Raw genomic sequence first — 14,818 nt, forward strand, 5'->3', positions numbered from 1 at the left:
TCACCCTCACTCTCTTGGATCTAGACTTCTCCGCTTGCTTCAGCCACCAAGCTGTGGACAAAGTGCCACAGGACCTGTTTCCATGATAAAGATACCTGCTGCCGCGAGACGTCGACAGCAGCACAGCTTTTTTCCATCTATAGCTAGGGGTTTTTGGATTGATTTCCTCTGATCCGAACATGTAGCGTTGCATCCTGGCTCATTTCCATCCAACTGATCCTCACTTACGCACGGGCCTGTCGCTATGAATATTCTAGCGCTCATCCATCTTTCCACGAGCCACCATGGCTAGGGTCCTCAACAGGCTCTTGGGCCTCGTAGGCCTCTTCGTCTTCCTCCACCTCAGCTTTCTCGCATTCAAACGCTACCTCGAATCTCCTTGGTCATCGGGATTGGACAACGTCGGCGCCGATTTCGTTAATGAGCCCCCAGCAGTGATACCCAACGAAGGCTTGACAAAGGACGGCAAACCAAGGATTGACCCCAAGTACTGTCGGTACAATGCTTGTCTGAAGGGTCGTTGGGTTCCCCGAGAGCCGCAGTTTGCAAATTTGAAAGAGTTTCAGGAGGTTTTCGCTAAAGGCGGCTCTCCGTGGCATAGGTGTCCCATTGATGGCCCTCCCCCAGGAGTGACGAGAACGGAGGAGGAAACGAAAGAGCTTGAAGGGCAGAGGCTGGTCGACATGATGAATTGGGTCTGGAAACCAGAAACCGGAGAGCAGATCCCATTCGACGCGGAGGACTTTGTCGTGCGCTTGCTGAAAGCACCGGCAGGCATAATATTCATGGGAGGTATGTGCCAAACGCCCAGCAAACTGCCGCTTGACTCTGACACGTCTCTTTCTAGACTCTGTGTCAGCAGGCCACGAACACGCATTCGGCTCCTACCTCGAACAAGGAGGTATCAAATTCCAAAGGATTCCAGTCGTGATAAACGGCAACCAAACCGAAGGAATCAGACCACACATTCTGCACCCCGACGACCCTCTCACTTATGAACTCCAACGACGCGCGGGTGTACCCGACTCCCGGCTGAAGTACCCCATCTTCAACATAATCGAGGACCATATGCTGCTTCATCCCCCAGATATCCGACGAATCACAGAAAATCACGGTGCTGAAGAGGGATTTACATGGCATTTGAAGATGAAGCGGGTCGATGGTTGGGAGGACTATCTTGCGGATATCACTAGACCGCGGGAAGGGGAGGAGGATAGTGTTACTGCGGATACGATTCTTGTCGTGAACACCGGCGCTCACGTACGTCCCAACCCTTTACTAACTGCTTTTGGAAAGGCCTGACAATCTGTCCAGTGGTCTAGAGGTACGCTCCATATGCTGCCCCAAAATCTGGGCGTTGCGGAAGAGCAGCGTCTGTTAACAGAGGTGTACAAGGATATGGTACGCCGCCGTTCCAATCTCATCACATTCTCGTCACCTAACCAAACACATGACTAGATGAGAATACTCGTCGAAAAGCTTTCCGTCTTTCGACAATTCAAAATTATCTACAGAAGCACCAGTCCCGCCCACCCTAACTGCAGGAAAAAGAAATTCCCCTATCCTAACTACGAAGCAGCACGGAACGCTGAGGCCACCTACGTTGAAAACGTGAAACAATGGGCTCAAGATGACGGAGAAGCGGCCGGACCAGCGTGGGTCCGTCTTCGCTGGGACTGGGATATGTTCAACGTTCACAACGGGCTGTGGAAGACCGAGGTCGCGCGATTGCAAGAGGAGAGGAAGATGAAAACAAAGACAACCTTGGAGATGGGCGTAGACCCAGAAGACCTAGATGGCGCGGGGCTGGGACCGAAATGGCTGTATGTAGATTTTTGGGAGATGGCGCTTCAAAGGCCAGATGCGCACTCCGATTGTTTGCATTGTACGTGTCGCCCCTTTCATCCTTCTGCTCGCTATTTGCTCATAAATCGTTCCAGGGTGCTTGCCGGCCATGTATTCAGAATGGACTCGACATCTGTATCATCTGTTGTATCTAGAGGATTTGCAGTAATTTATTGGGAGAATATAGATTCAATTTAGGGATCCAATCCATTGATGTCTTGTGGTCTCTTGGTTTGAATCGTCCTAACCTTCTACAGTGACTCGTTTTCCAGTACTCCAGCCGATCTAGGTTCGCCTTCTTATCTTATCGTGCTTCGAATGGTGCAATACTAATTTCCGATTCAATTGAAGCATCGACTTTGTGACTTCCTGCGACGACCCATACGGTTTCGCAGATGCCTTGGAAGATCAGCTTCTCGACCTTCTTTTCAACATAATGCCGCCATCCCCAACACAACTTCTCCACCCCTCCAAACCTTAAGAGAGCAAGAGAAACGAGAAGGTCGCCGTAAAACCAACCATGAAGCTCCCACTCCCATTCATCGCTCTTTTAGTATCTCTTCGGCCTTACCTCATCTCCGCCACGCCAGAGGAAATCCAAGCAGGACCCCACCGCCCCCTCGTCGACTCGGACGAACTCCAGGCCTCCATCTCAGCGCACAACCTCCTCGCCCACGCCCGTCAACTCGATGCCTTCGCTGACCTCACAAGCACAGGCATCGGCAGGAATCGCGCATTCGGGTCCCTCGGCCACAACGCCACTGTTGACTATATCAAACAGTTGCTGGACGAGACAGGGTACTATGACACCTACCTCGAGACGTTCCCCTGGCAGTACTCGGAGAGTAGAGTGCAGTTCTTCGTAGGCGAGGAGCAGTATGCCACTGCTCCATTTACGTATGGTCCAGCGGGGGACGTGGAAGCTCCCATCGTCCCTGTTAATGCTCTTGGGTGCACTGCTGTGAGTACCGATCATACGACCTGACCTTATTCATACACCCAAGGGCTGACTTGCTGCTTCAACCATTTAGGCGGATTTCCCCGACGAAGTAGCGGGCAGCATCGCCCTTATCCAGCGCGGCGAGTGCGAGTACGGACTAAAGGTCGCTTTGGCGGGTGCAGCCGGCGCATCCGGTGCCATCCTCTACAACAACATCGACGCAGGCTTTGGGAGTGGAGGGTCACTGGCCCAGCCTAGTCGGCCCGTCATAGGCCCTTACGTTCCAGTTGGCGGTATCTCAGGTGTGCAAGGAAAGGCGTTGATAGCTGCCATCGAGGCTGGCGAAGAGGTGGTGGGAAAGATCCAAGCGACTGGCTTCACTGAGGTTCGGTACTCGAGCAATGTCATCGCCACGTCAAAGAGTGGAGACAAGGATAACATCGTTTTTGCTGGAGCGCATAGCGATTCCGTTCCCGCTGGTCCTGTAAGTACTAGTCGTTCCGTTGGCCATGGTCAGAGCGAACACATTGACTTGGGCCCCGCAGGGTATCAATGACGACGGATCGGGAACCATCGCCGTCCTCGAGATCGCACTCCATCTCACCAAGTACCGCGTCAACAACGCCGTTCGTTTCGGTTTCTGGACAACAGAAGAATTCGGACTCGTAGGTTCCGAACATCATGTTTCCAACCTCTCGGATGAAGAACGCCAGAAGATTGCGCTATACCTCAACTTTGACATGCTCGCCTCACCCAATGCGGCGTACTTTGTGCATGACGGGGATGGGAGCACGTTCGGTCTTGTAGGTCCTCCGGGAAGCGATAAGATCGAGAAGTTGTATCAGGGCTGGTATGAGGCGAGGGGACTGAAGACTGCCGCAGCTGCGTTTAGTGGGTCAAGCGATTACGATCCGTTCTTGCAGGTCGGAATTCCGGTGGGCGGTGTTCTCACAGGCGCTTCGGGTCTGAAAACAGCAGAAGGAGTCGAGCAGTACGTCCGAAGAACTTCCACCATCCTCCGTTTTTCTTCGTGCTGACGGATGTACCTTACAGGTGGGGAGGTGAGGTTGGCGTTGCCTACGACAAGTGCTACCACCTGTTGTGCGACACAGTGGATAACCTGAACGTTCCCTTCTGGGTCAACAATGCCAAGGCTGCGGCTCATTCCATCGCTATATACGCTCGTTCATTGGACGGTATCCCGCGGGAGCAGCGAGCCTCGGTGGCCAGTCTTCCTATCACCAGGATGTCCTGGGAGGAGCGCAGGCATTTTGCTTGTAACCATCCTGTCTCCTACGTGTAGTTGGTCAATCAAATCCCCCTCACGCTTCGTCCTGACTGCGAGAAGGCGCAGTATATATCGGACAGTGTATCCAGGTCAGTTCTGCTGCAAGGACACAATTACGAAGACCTAAACCAGCTGATACAAAAAGCCTGTCTTTCATGCTACGTCTTTTCAATGTAGGTGGCTAGAACACTTTGGTAGTGTATGGCCAGAGTCGTATCAATGACTGGTCAGTTAGACTGACTGACACTGGGCTCAAGCTCATCGGCCAACAACCTCCTCGACCAAACCCTTATGAAGGGTGTCAGCTATCGTCAACTCAGGTCACCGGAAAAGGAGGCTCCTCAGTTCTAAGGGAAAAACAGACACCACCAACTATTCTAATGCCCTGGCTAATACATGCTTTGCAGATAAACCATGTGGTATAGGTAGTAAGTCCATTCCATGTGCACCGCTGGTAAGCACCCTACAAGTCGCGTGTTTAGCAATTTTGATACAGTAGCAAGAAAGGTGCTTACAGTGCAAGCAATCGATTCCAGGTGCTGAATGGGCGTCTGGCCTTTGCAATGTCATCTCCCAGAAGTCGAGGAAGAACCACCGGGCTTTCGATTCGTCACTTTCGTCTCCTTCGACTTGGAGCGCTTGCAGCCTCTTAATTTCGTCTCGCCAAAGTTGGTTGTGAACATTGAACAAGTCCCAGTCCCATCGTTTCTTCGATTTTCGATCCTGATCCGTTTTGAGGGGCTTTAGAAGCTGCACGACGAGGTTATCTTCTCCAACTACCGCTGCGGAATAGTTGGAATATGGGACAGGTTTGCTTCCGCAGTTGGGATGCCCTGGCGTTGTTGATCGGTAGTAGACGGATAGCCTAGGGATGGGTGATAGACGGTCGACAAGTAGTCTCATCTGCGACGGGGCGTGTTTAATGAGCGAGGTAGGTCCAGGATTTGAGTCGAAGCCATGACAGTACCATTTCCCGGTAGCTCGCCGTTACTCGTTCCTGTTCTGCGGCGTCAGATTCCCTACTTGGAAGCATGGCTAATTCCGCACGGGACCACTGGGCGGGTTTAAATTGAGCTAGAACCTGCCGGACAGAAAGTGACATGAACTTACATGTGCACCCGCGTTCATGACTAGCATCGTGTCACCAGTCACGGTGTCTTCCTCTCCCACCCTCGGTCTCGAAATCGCTTTCACATAGTCCTCCCACCCCTCGACCCGTTTGAAGTTATGATACCAATGATACTGGGACGACGCTCCAAACTTCTCCGTGATCCGTCGTATTTCGGGCTCGTGGATCAACATGTGATCCTCGATAATCGTGAAAACCGGATAGCGAAGGCGTGAATCTGGGACCCCTGCCCTCCTCTGTAGTTTGAGGGTCATGGGCTCCCCTGGTCGTAAAATATGTTGCCTGAGGTGGGGTCGGCCTGAGAAGGGAAGGTGGTCCACTTCGGACATGAAGCGAATACCAGAGTTTCCCAGAAGAGAGCCAAAGCCGTGTTCATGCGCCGCTGAAATGGAATCTGAAAACCTTTCAGAATTGGAAAGGATCAAAAGCAATAGAACACATACCCCCGATGAATATGATTCCTGCTGGCCTCTGGAGTAATTTGACGACAAAATCCTCAGCATCATAGGGTACCATCCTTCCTCTCTCGGGCTCCCAGACCCAGTTCATGAGCTCGACGAGTCGGTCTTGTTCCAACCTACGAATCTCCTCCTCGGTTCGAGTTACACCTTCTGGAGGAGGTGGAACCGCACAGCGATGCCACCTGGAAGATGAATTAGCGGCAAGCTCTGCCTGGAAGCTTGCTAAGGAATCGAAAGGGGGATCCCGACGTTTCCAATGCCCTCGGAGACATTCGCTGTCAAGACACAGTTCTGATGGTGGAAAGAGGCGATTTGAAGCATTTGTAGGGGTACGAAAGTCGGGAAGGAGGGTTTGGAACTCGACACCCAAGTCCCGATATCGGGAAAACCAGATGCCGAGGTGGACGCTGACCAGAATTGCAGCGAGAAGCTTGATGACCTGGGACTTTCTTGTCATGGATACGTTCTTGTGAACAGTATCAAGACCCTATTCTCCAGGAGACCGTAGGGGTTCGCTCGGAGAACGTTGGGACATAAAACGCATCTTAACGGCATAAGGTTATGCATGCCAAAGTTTTGCCAAAGCATGCTTAGTTGTTCCGATCAATGATTAGCCAAAAATAGGAGGTGGTAAGCGCTCGCTCGAGCCTAAACGAGAGCATCTACTGAGTGACAACCAACTATCCCAAAATGCGCTGAAGAGATAGGATACTAAAAGATACCACTAAGCCACACTAGGCCTACATTCCTACCTGCCAACACCCCTCGTTTGCCGAAGCACACTATGGACATAAACCCCTGAGCGAGGAGCCCGAGTCGGTACAAGCGTTAGCTCATTTTGGGTCCTTAGACACAAAAGGTTTGCCTCGGCTTGTGGATAGAGAGCAAGAGTGATTGAATTAAGAAGTACTTGACATATATTACGATTGTTGCCTCAGCTTAATCTTTCGAGCAGCGCGCTCATCAGCCCTTTCAAATCCATAACATGGGCATTAACCTGGTTGATGTTGCTTTCGAGAGTCTCTATCTTCTTTTCGAGAGCGCTTATCCGATCATCAGGTGGGGGATGGCCGCTTTCTGTGGTCAACGTATCGTCGTCTTCATCATCCTCTTCTACGCCTTCCCACGGGTCGTCGGGATCGAGTCTGTGCATGAGGAGAAGAGAGTGCCAGGGCTTGTGGGAGGTCCTTGTGTTTTCGGGTCCTTCTCCTGCTAGTTCGTCTGTTCTATCGCCCTCCCCTTCGTTTTCGGGCAGCGATGAGAAGCAGTCGAAGCAGATGCAATGTCTGGGCTCTAGTAGAGGGGCGATGTGTAACTCATGCGTCAGAGGAATCGGGATAGGTAGCATCAGAGACGGACCTAAGCACTCATAGTGGATGCACTGGTAGAACCGTTCCGAGGCGATTTCGGATCGGCAGGCCACACAGGGGTCAGGCTGGATTTCGAAGACATCCAACTTTGTCCCTTCATCTCCTTGGTCTTTTCCTTCTTCTTCGCCGTCACCTTCCTCGTCGTCCCATCCATCTCCGTCCACGTCTTCGTCATCTTCTTCCCCATCGCTTTCAAGTTCTTCAGCGTCGAGGAATCCGCGAGACTGCCAATATAGCCGGCGTTGGTGCTTCGCAGCCGCTTTGATAGTGATCACGCAGTCGTGTGGGAAGAACAAAACCATCCTAACAAGATCATGATCTTCCTCGTGACCGCCAGTGTGAAGTGAGTCTGAAGGGGATTTCCGAAAGCAAGATTCGCAGATGTTGAAATCTGGACATTCGTGTTAGCAGGGAGCCTCCCACTTTGATTTACCTTACCGTCACAGTCGATGCAATGATAGCAAGCTGGGCTGCAGCCTGCAACGACCTTACATATGTCGCAAATAGCGTTTCTGATATTATTCCGTCAGACCTTTCAAGCATAGGAGATGGCCTTAGACGCACTGGTAAGGAAAGGCGGGTGGAACGCAATCAGGATTTTCGTCACCTTCACTGAGGCTCTCTCCAATATCCGGTTTCGACGTCTCAGACCCGATTTCCGGTCTATCGAAATCAATACTGGTTTCTTCAGTGCCGTTCTGCCCAGTCGAATATTCCAATATCTCGTCAAGCTCGGTGTTCGGCGTAGGAATGGGGAAGTCCTTCAGTGAAAGGGGGTCACCAGACATGTAATGATGTTCCGCTTCTTCCTTTGTCGGCGAGAGCAAGCAGCCCGCTACAGAACACATATGGTAGGGTCGAAATATCCCTCCGTAGTGCCCTTGAATGGCCTCTGTATGATACCAGAAATATGGTGAGTATTGTATGCATAGCATATGCATTCCACGGAACGGAAACCACAACTCGCCTTTCACGTCGGAGTGACCCTTGCGTTTGTATTCGTCTGTAACAAATAGATTGCGGTGAGTTCATATTCATACAATAGAGCGGAGAGAGGGAAAAGATGTTGAAACTTACCCTTAAGTTCTTCTATCCGACTGTCCAACAAAGCTTCAATGTGGCCTAGGCGAGGCAAAAATCTCTCCCACTCGCGACGGTCGATCCTTTGGGTCCTGCATACATGCACTACGTCCAATGCGTACTCCAAAAGAATGGTATACAGTTGAAGAACAAACTGAAAAGGAAATGAAGCGTGTAAGTCGAAACAAAACAAGCCTTTTGCTCGCTGGTTACGAACCATCTCCGCTTTCTTTTCAGGATAGAGCATGGCGATGATGCTTCTATCGTTGAAATTATACTTGAATTTTCTCCAAAGAGTTCGCATTCTTTCGTCTTGGGCCTTGATCTTCTCCTTGATGCGGTTGCAGAACCCCTCCGGAAGGTGCTGCGCCTTGTCGTCCGGATATTTCTGGCAACCACGAGCGAGCAAGCTCGGGGTATCGCACCAATAAATCAAGTCTAAAAGACCCTCCCTGTTCTCCGGGAGGACTGAATGCCCTTTTCAGAATGAATACCACAGTGTCGGATGCACAACCGTACCGCGCATTTGTGCTTCACATAATTTGTCCAAAAGGCATCGGACACGTTTCTGGTAGATTCGAAGCTCGTACTCCCAGCCTGGACGAGCGTGTTAAGAACGTTCCACGTCGGTAAAATCAGGAACTCGACATACCGACAGAGACATAAACGCAATACTGAGGAAGCGTCCAGCCAACGGGGATTTGGTTCGTAAAGGAGTTGACTTCGCTTATGCGGATGAACCCGGACCTATCGTTATCAACGGCGTCGTTGATTTTCTCGCTGTACCGCTCGAGATACTCCAAAGTCCACATGTCTTCCCGACGCTTTGCCAGGTCTTCTGGTGACAGCTCTCCAGGTTCGCCATCCAATCCGGAAGAGGATGTCGAGTATTTGCTATGGAAGTAATCCAGGTAGTACTCATATAAAGCGATGGCGAAATGCCTCCCCTCGACACAGAATATCCAGTTCTGTCAATGAGATAGATGAGCTTGTGGAAGGACCGTGCGCGGGACTCACCATCTCTTTCCAGACCTTGCGCAAATCCTGGTGGAAGGCGTGGTATAAGTTGGTTGTCCTGTTCATCTCGTGAAGTGATATCCTGACCTCGTGCTGCAATCGATCATATGGACCTGCCAGTGACCGAACAATGTACTTCGCCGAGCTCGCAATAGAATCGCGCAGTTCCTGCGTATGGAAGTCCAACTTCTGCTCGAAAAGCTTCATGTTCCGTGCGAACAGCTGGGGAAGCGACGAATCGAGGTTCTCATTGAGCCCAGCCGCAAAGGCCTTCCAGCGCTGTTCCGAATGGACAGAATCCTGGGGGGAACCATTGGCCGTCAGAGTCTGAAAGTCAAATATCTTGTCTTCACTGGCTTGGGCAAGGGCTTTGACTTTGTCCACGTCGTTGATCCAGTTCTCCCGAGGCCCAAACTCCTTCAGCTTCGCTCGAAGGTTCTTCTCCCAGCTGTGCTGTGGGGTAAACGCGTGCGCGATGAGGATCTTCATCTTGCTGCCTATGTCGTCAACTGTACGTGCGATACGAAGGGAGACGGTGGTTTGGAGGTTAATCCGATGATTAATGAAGATCTGGGTGAATTCAACCATAACAGCCTTCCATTCCGGTGCCTTGAGAAACTTAACTAAGAAAACCATTAGTGGACCTGGTCCTTCTCTTCCCAATGGCAATTACATACCAAGCCTTCCTTCGTTATAGTAGCTATCGATTGCATTTCCGCATGCTTTAGTATCGGCTTGTATTTTTTCAAGGAGCTTCAACAACGCTGTGTTAGAAGCAATGAACCCAGGGTCTTGTTGATCACGGACGAGCATAGCGATTCTGACAATGATAAGCCTGGAGGATAACGGGAACGAAAGGCCATACGTACTCCAAGACGACACTCATCATGTCAGAAGCGGCAAAATAGACACAGGAAACTCGAAGGTCGTTTTCAAGCCGTTCGTGTTCAAAGTTGACCACGGCTTTGAAGCTGAAAAAGACAGCTGCACGGGGAAAAGGGAAGGAACATGAGAAGATTTCGACCTGTAATGCAAGAGCCAACCGACCTTTCATCACGGGGTGTAACTCGACAATTCCTTCGAATAACGGCAAGAGCGCACGCGCGTGCCTTAGATAGGCGCATCTATCCCTAGGGGGGTGGTCCTTGATTCGACAATGTGCTTGATACCATTCATCGTGCTTAAGGGAGATGGAGGGGATTTCATGCGAATCTTGGGGGATCATTGCTGGGGCGTTGGCGATTGCCTACGAAACGGCTTCAAGTTATAGAGCAGACCAATTTGTACCGCCGTCCTTCCGGAACAATGTTGAAAATGGACAAGTGTGTCCAAGATGCAGCCCACTGTACGTCGGAATGAGTCACGGTCAGGGCCAAAGCCTTGTCCTTCTGCTGCAACCGTCCTTAAACAATTCAGTTGCGGAACACAAGAATATGTGGACGTACATTCCCAAGCCGTCAGACTTCTGATTCGTATTGGGGCAACCAGTCGTGAAATTACTTGTGGATGTAAAGTGGATACCTGGGGTGGGCATATGTGGGTCCACAGAGCACAAAGGAAGTTGGGCAGTATCCCCACAGCTGCTCAAAATCGTGCATCGAACCGATGAGCGGAGTCTCCGGAGTCTGAAGAACAAGCAATATCCACAACAACGTTTGACAAGAGTTCGGGAAGCAGCGAGTTGGGCTACGTGATCGCTCAGTATTCCGCTCTTATGTACACATCGATAACCTCCTACAGATTTCATTGATAGTCAGCGCACCCGCAGCATTCCACTACTTGACCTTGTACACCGTCCGCAACCTCAGCCCAATCTATCGAGCAAAGCTTCCAACAGTCCCTTCAGCTCTCCAACGTTGGTATTCATGGCGGCAATGCCGGTTTCAACTGCTTCCAATCTCTTTTCGACCGCACCAACACGATCCTCTAGAGTGGACCCGCCGACTTGAGCAAGTATTCCCTCGCTCTCGTTTGTCTGGCCCGCCTCCGAATCGTCGTCGGAAAGCGCAAAATCATCGTCGATGTTCTGGAGTAGAAGGAGGGTGTGCCACCACTTGTGATGTCTTCGAGTGTTTTCATTTCCCTCTTCATCGACAACTGCATCTTCTTCTTCTTCTTCTTCTTCTTCTTCTTCTTCTTCTTCATCTTCATCTTCATCTTCATCGCCTTGAGTGTATGTCGCTGCACACTCAAGGCAAACGTAATGATGATGATCTGTGCAAACAGAGGTCAGCCAACGCCACCCATACCCTCCCGAAGGATACGCACCCAAGCAATCCTGGTGTATGCATTGGAAAAAGCGCTCTGAGGAGATTTCCTCTCCGCACTGGACGCAGAGACGATGGTCAGACGAGCTGTTTTCGGGAGCGGTGCTTTCGTCGTCTTCATTACCACCTTCATCTTCATCTTCGCCCTCATCTTCACCTTCGTCGTCCCCTTCGTCGTCCCCTTCGTCGTCACCTCCATCCCCTTTACTAGTCACATATCCATGTTTCTCGAAATGATCCCGGAAGGCCACTAAGTAATGTTCCTCCTGGCGATGCTCCGCAATAGCCCTGGCAATCGCCCTGTATTCATGAGGAAAGTAGAGCACAAACCGGACCAAGGTGTGGTCCTCGGCGTGCGACGACACGTTCTCTGGGTCAAAGCCAGACAAGGGCAACTTGTGGCAATCCCCACAGACGTCGTAATCTAGATGTCAGGTGCGCATTTTTAATAAGATGGTGCTACTGCAAGCAACACTCAGCTTACCATCGCAGTCGATGCAGTGGAAGCACACTGTTGTTAACGGGTAGCGTTTGCAAAGATCGCAAGTGATGGTCCTGGGGGTCGGCAATCAGCATATAGGACGCGATAAGCAAGGTACCCTGACTCACAAGTGAAAGGGGTATGTGTGATCTCTCTCTGGGAGGGACCACTCCCCACCGTAAAACTCGTCTGTGGCGCCCCACACTGGAGGTGGAATGCCAGGTACTTCATAATCCTCGTCCATCCCTTCGAGGTGTTGCTCCCATGTTTGGTATTCCAATACTTCCTCGGTGTTAACATTGGGTTCGGGGATGGGGAAATCGTCTAGGATGAAAAGGTGGGACAGGCGCTGTTCCGCTTCCGCTTCGGTAACAGGGCAGTCGTCGTTATGGTAGTGCTCGATGTAGTAAGCTCTGAGAAGCCCCCCGTAATGGCTTTTCACAAATTCTGAGAAATTGTATATAAGAACCTGTTTTTCAATTGGCTGCAAGCAGGATTGAGAGCACACCTTGAATATCAGTTCCGTCCTGTGATGAATATCGCCCTGCGTGGAAGATAGGATTCGTTCAAAGCCAATTCTGTAGGTAAAGCAGAGAAAATACCTTCCAGTTCTTCAATACGAGCATGCAACAGGGTCTTGATTTCGACCAAGGAACTGTCCAATTTCCTCCATTCACGCAAATCGATCCTTTGGGTCTTGCAAATGGCAACGATGTCCAAGGTGTGCTCCATGAAGATCATCAACAGCTGGAGGATATACTGACAATGCCATCATTCGTCACTTCGGCTGGGTAATATATGAGGATGGAGGTCGCACCGTTTCGAGATCCCGACCGGAGTACAGAATGCCAATGGTCCCGCTATCGTCCATCCGGTACTTGAACTTTTTCCACAGGTTTCGCATGCGCTCGTCTTGTGCCGAGATCTTTTCGCGGATGCGACTTCGGAACGCGCTAGGAAGATTCGAAAAATCGGATTCAGACTTAGTAGGACCTCGGGAGAGCAATATTGGGAGGAAATACTGCTGGAGATAATACAGCAGATATACCCTGTTGTCGGGGTGGACTGGGGTACTCAATTGTCGGCATCCTTCGAGAAGTTATAGCCAGACATTTACACTCACCTATGGCTTGAGCTTCGTAGAATTTGTCCATGAGATGCTGAAGACGTTTCTGGTAAATGTGAAGTTCGTATTCCCACCCTAGGTTTGTCCTCAGCGATGTCTTCTGCAGAAAAAAGTTACGTGAACATACCGACCGCAACGTACGCGCAATATTGAGGAAGTGTCCATCCGGGCGGGATTTGACTCGTGAAGACGTTGACCTCGCTGATCCGAATGAATCCCGACTTATCCGTGTCGACCGCCTCGTTGATCTTCTCGCCGTACTTGCTCAGATAGGGTAGAGTCCATAAATCTTCACGACGTTTGTTGAGTTCCTCCTGAGAGAGTTTCCTGGGCTCTTCATCGGAACCTATGGGTCGAGTCGAATATTTACTGTTGAAGTAGTCGAGATAGTATTCGAACAGGGCGATCGTGAAGAGCTTGTCCTCGACACAGAAGATCCAATTCTATCGCGCGATAATGCATTGGCCGTTGTTTACCAGAGAGAATGGGACGCCTCCTTACCATCTCCTTCCAGAGCTTGCGTAGGTCCTACAATATCCGACATGAGCATAAAGAGTCTCTTATCTTTCTTCAACTGATGGACCACTCACCTCGTGTTGAAGTCGATCGTACGGCCCCGCTAGCGCGCGAACAACATACTTGGCCGATTTTTCAATGGAGTCTTGTAGCTCCTGGGTGTGGAAGTCGAGCTTTTGCTCGAAGATCCCCATGTTGCGGTCGAACAGTGTCCTGAGGGACGTGCTGATCTCCTGGTTCAGTCCCGCAATGAAGGTGGCCAATCTCTGCTCTGCAGAAGCAGCTTCTGCTGGATCGTCGGGGACGTTCAGAAGGCCTCTATCAATCATAGGGTCCTCGCTCAGCTTGATCAACTCCTTCACTTTCTCTGTGTTGTGAATCCAGTTCTCCTTCGGTCCATACTCCTTGAGCTTCTTCTGCAAATTCTTCTCCCAGTCACGTTGAGGGGTGAATGCCTGAGCGATGAGAATCTTCATCTTGGCACCGAGGTTGTCCACTGCGCGAGTGATCCGAAGGGAAAGGATGGTGTGGAGATTGGTGCGGTGGTTGATGAATGTCTGGCTGTATTCCGTCATAACCCCTTTCCACTCTTGCGATTTAAGGAACTTTGCTGGACGAGGAACCTCAGGACACTTGCACCGAGGAGAATTTATCTTTCACTTACCCAGCTTCGATGACTTGTAGTAAGTGTCGATAGAGTTTCCGCACGCTTTCAGGTCGGCCTGGATACGTTGAAGCAGAACTAGCAAATCCTCGTTGGAACTGATCACTTCAGAATCCTCCTCCTCTTGAGTGGCAATGATAGCGATCCTGGTCAGAAGGATATTAGTCGAAGGTAGCCATAAACGTAGGAAGATCAGCGTACTCCAGGACGACGCTCATCATGTCGGTCGCTGACAATAACACACCCGAAACCCGAAGGTCGTTCTCGATTCGGTCATCTTCAAAGTTGATGATCGCCCTGAAGCTGAAGACAATAGCTGCATATTAAACCAGAGTTAGAGATAAGGGTGCTAATTCAAGACGTAGATACACAGACTGCGCACCTTTCGCGACAGGATGCAATTCTGCAATACTCTCGAACAAAGGCAGGAGGTTCAGCGCATGCTTCAGATATTGGCGACTGTCCTTTGGCGGCTTGTCTTTGATTCGACGATGAGCTTGATTCCACTCTTCCAGTTGCCGAGTCGCATTGGACACAACGTCATCGGTGAAATCGTCTGCAGACATCGTTGTTGTAGATGGGGGATGAGGATGCCTTGTGGCCGCCACGTACGGCCGTTTTTATATTCGCATAT

The 14,818-nt window shown here is 50.7% G+C and overlaps 5 protein-coding genes across 5 annotated transcripts; 2 read left to right on the forward strand and 3 right to left on the reverse strand.

Moving 5' to 3' along the window:
• Nucleotides 1-284: 284 nt before the first annotated feature.
• On the forward strand, nt 285-2,014 carry CC1G_05882 (hypothetical protein; the record flags this gene model as incomplete). The annotated part of the gene is made up of 5 exons (XM_001831731.1): nt 285-792; nt 848-1,260; nt 1,315-1,401; nt 1,459-1,885; nt 1,941-2,014. 5 exons carry the CDS (start codon nt 285-287, stop codon nt 2,012-2,014), a joined length of 1,509 nt encoding a protein of 502 aa, XP_001831783.1.
• Nucleotides 2,015-2,365: 351 nt separating this feature from the next.
• CC1G_05883 (LAP1) lies at nt 2,366-4,088 on the forward strand (the record flags this gene model as incomplete). The annotated part of the gene is made up of 4 exons (XM_001831732.1): nt 2,366-2,806; nt 2,877-3,269; nt 3,331-3,776; nt 3,839-4,088. 4 exons carry the CDS (start codon nt 2,366-2,368, stop codon nt 4,086-4,088), a joined length of 1,530 nt encoding a protein of 509 aa, XP_001831784.1.
• A 374-nt stretch (nt 4,089-4,462) lies between these two features.
• On the reverse strand, nt 4,463-6,120 carry CC1G_14902 (hypothetical protein; the record flags this gene model as incomplete). The annotated part of the gene is made up of 5 exons (XM_002910879.1): nt 4,463-4,536; nt 4,589-4,976; nt 5,041-5,127; nt 5,184-5,596; nt 5,646-6,120. 5 exons carry the CDS (start codon nt 6,118-6,120, stop codon nt 4,463-4,465), a joined length of 1,437 nt encoding a protein of 478 aa, XP_002910925.1.
• Nucleotides 6,121-6,597: 477 nt separating this feature from the next.
• Nucleotides 6,598-10,355, reverse strand: CC1G_14903 (hypothetical protein; the record flags this gene model as incomplete). The annotated part of the gene is made up of 12 exons (XM_002910880.1): nt 6,598-6,956; nt 7,023-7,424; nt 7,472-7,545; nt 7,598-8,036; nt 8,111-8,267; nt 8,331-8,581; nt 8,633-8,710; nt 8,766-9,081; nt 9,131-9,753; nt 9,808-9,950; nt 10,000-10,114; nt 10,178-10,355. 12 exons carry the CDS (start codon nt 10,353-10,355, stop codon nt 6,598-6,600), a joined length of 3,135 nt encoding a protein of 1,044 aa, XP_002910926.1.
• Nucleotides 10,356-10,934: 579 nt separating this feature from the next.
• Nucleotides 10,935-14,750, reverse strand: CC1G_05886 (hypothetical protein; the record flags this gene model as incomplete). Its single annotated transcript, XM_001831735.1, has 14 exons — nt 10,935-11,344; nt 11,399-11,821; nt 11,882-11,952; nt 12,007-12,325; nt 12,387-12,422; nt 12,481-12,637; nt 12,696-12,943; nt 13,002-13,079; nt 13,132-13,447; nt 13,506-13,532; nt 13,595-14,130; nt 14,185-14,330; nt 14,386-14,500; nt 14,567-14,750. 14 exons carry the CDS (start codon nt 14,748-14,750, stop codon nt 10,935-10,937), a joined length of 3,066 nt encoding a protein of 1,021 aa, XP_001831787.1.
• Nucleotides 14,751-14,818: the final 68 nt, after the last annotated feature.

Source organism: Coprinopsis cinerea, assembly GCF_000182895.1.
Source record: "Coprinopsis cinerea okayama7#130 chromosome 7 map unlocalized cont3.7, whole genome shotgun sequence".
In the NCBI taxonomy this organism is placed as follows: Eukaryota; Fungi; Basidiomycota; class Agaricomycetes; order Agaricales; family Psathyrellaceae; genus Coprinopsis; species Coprinopsis cinerea.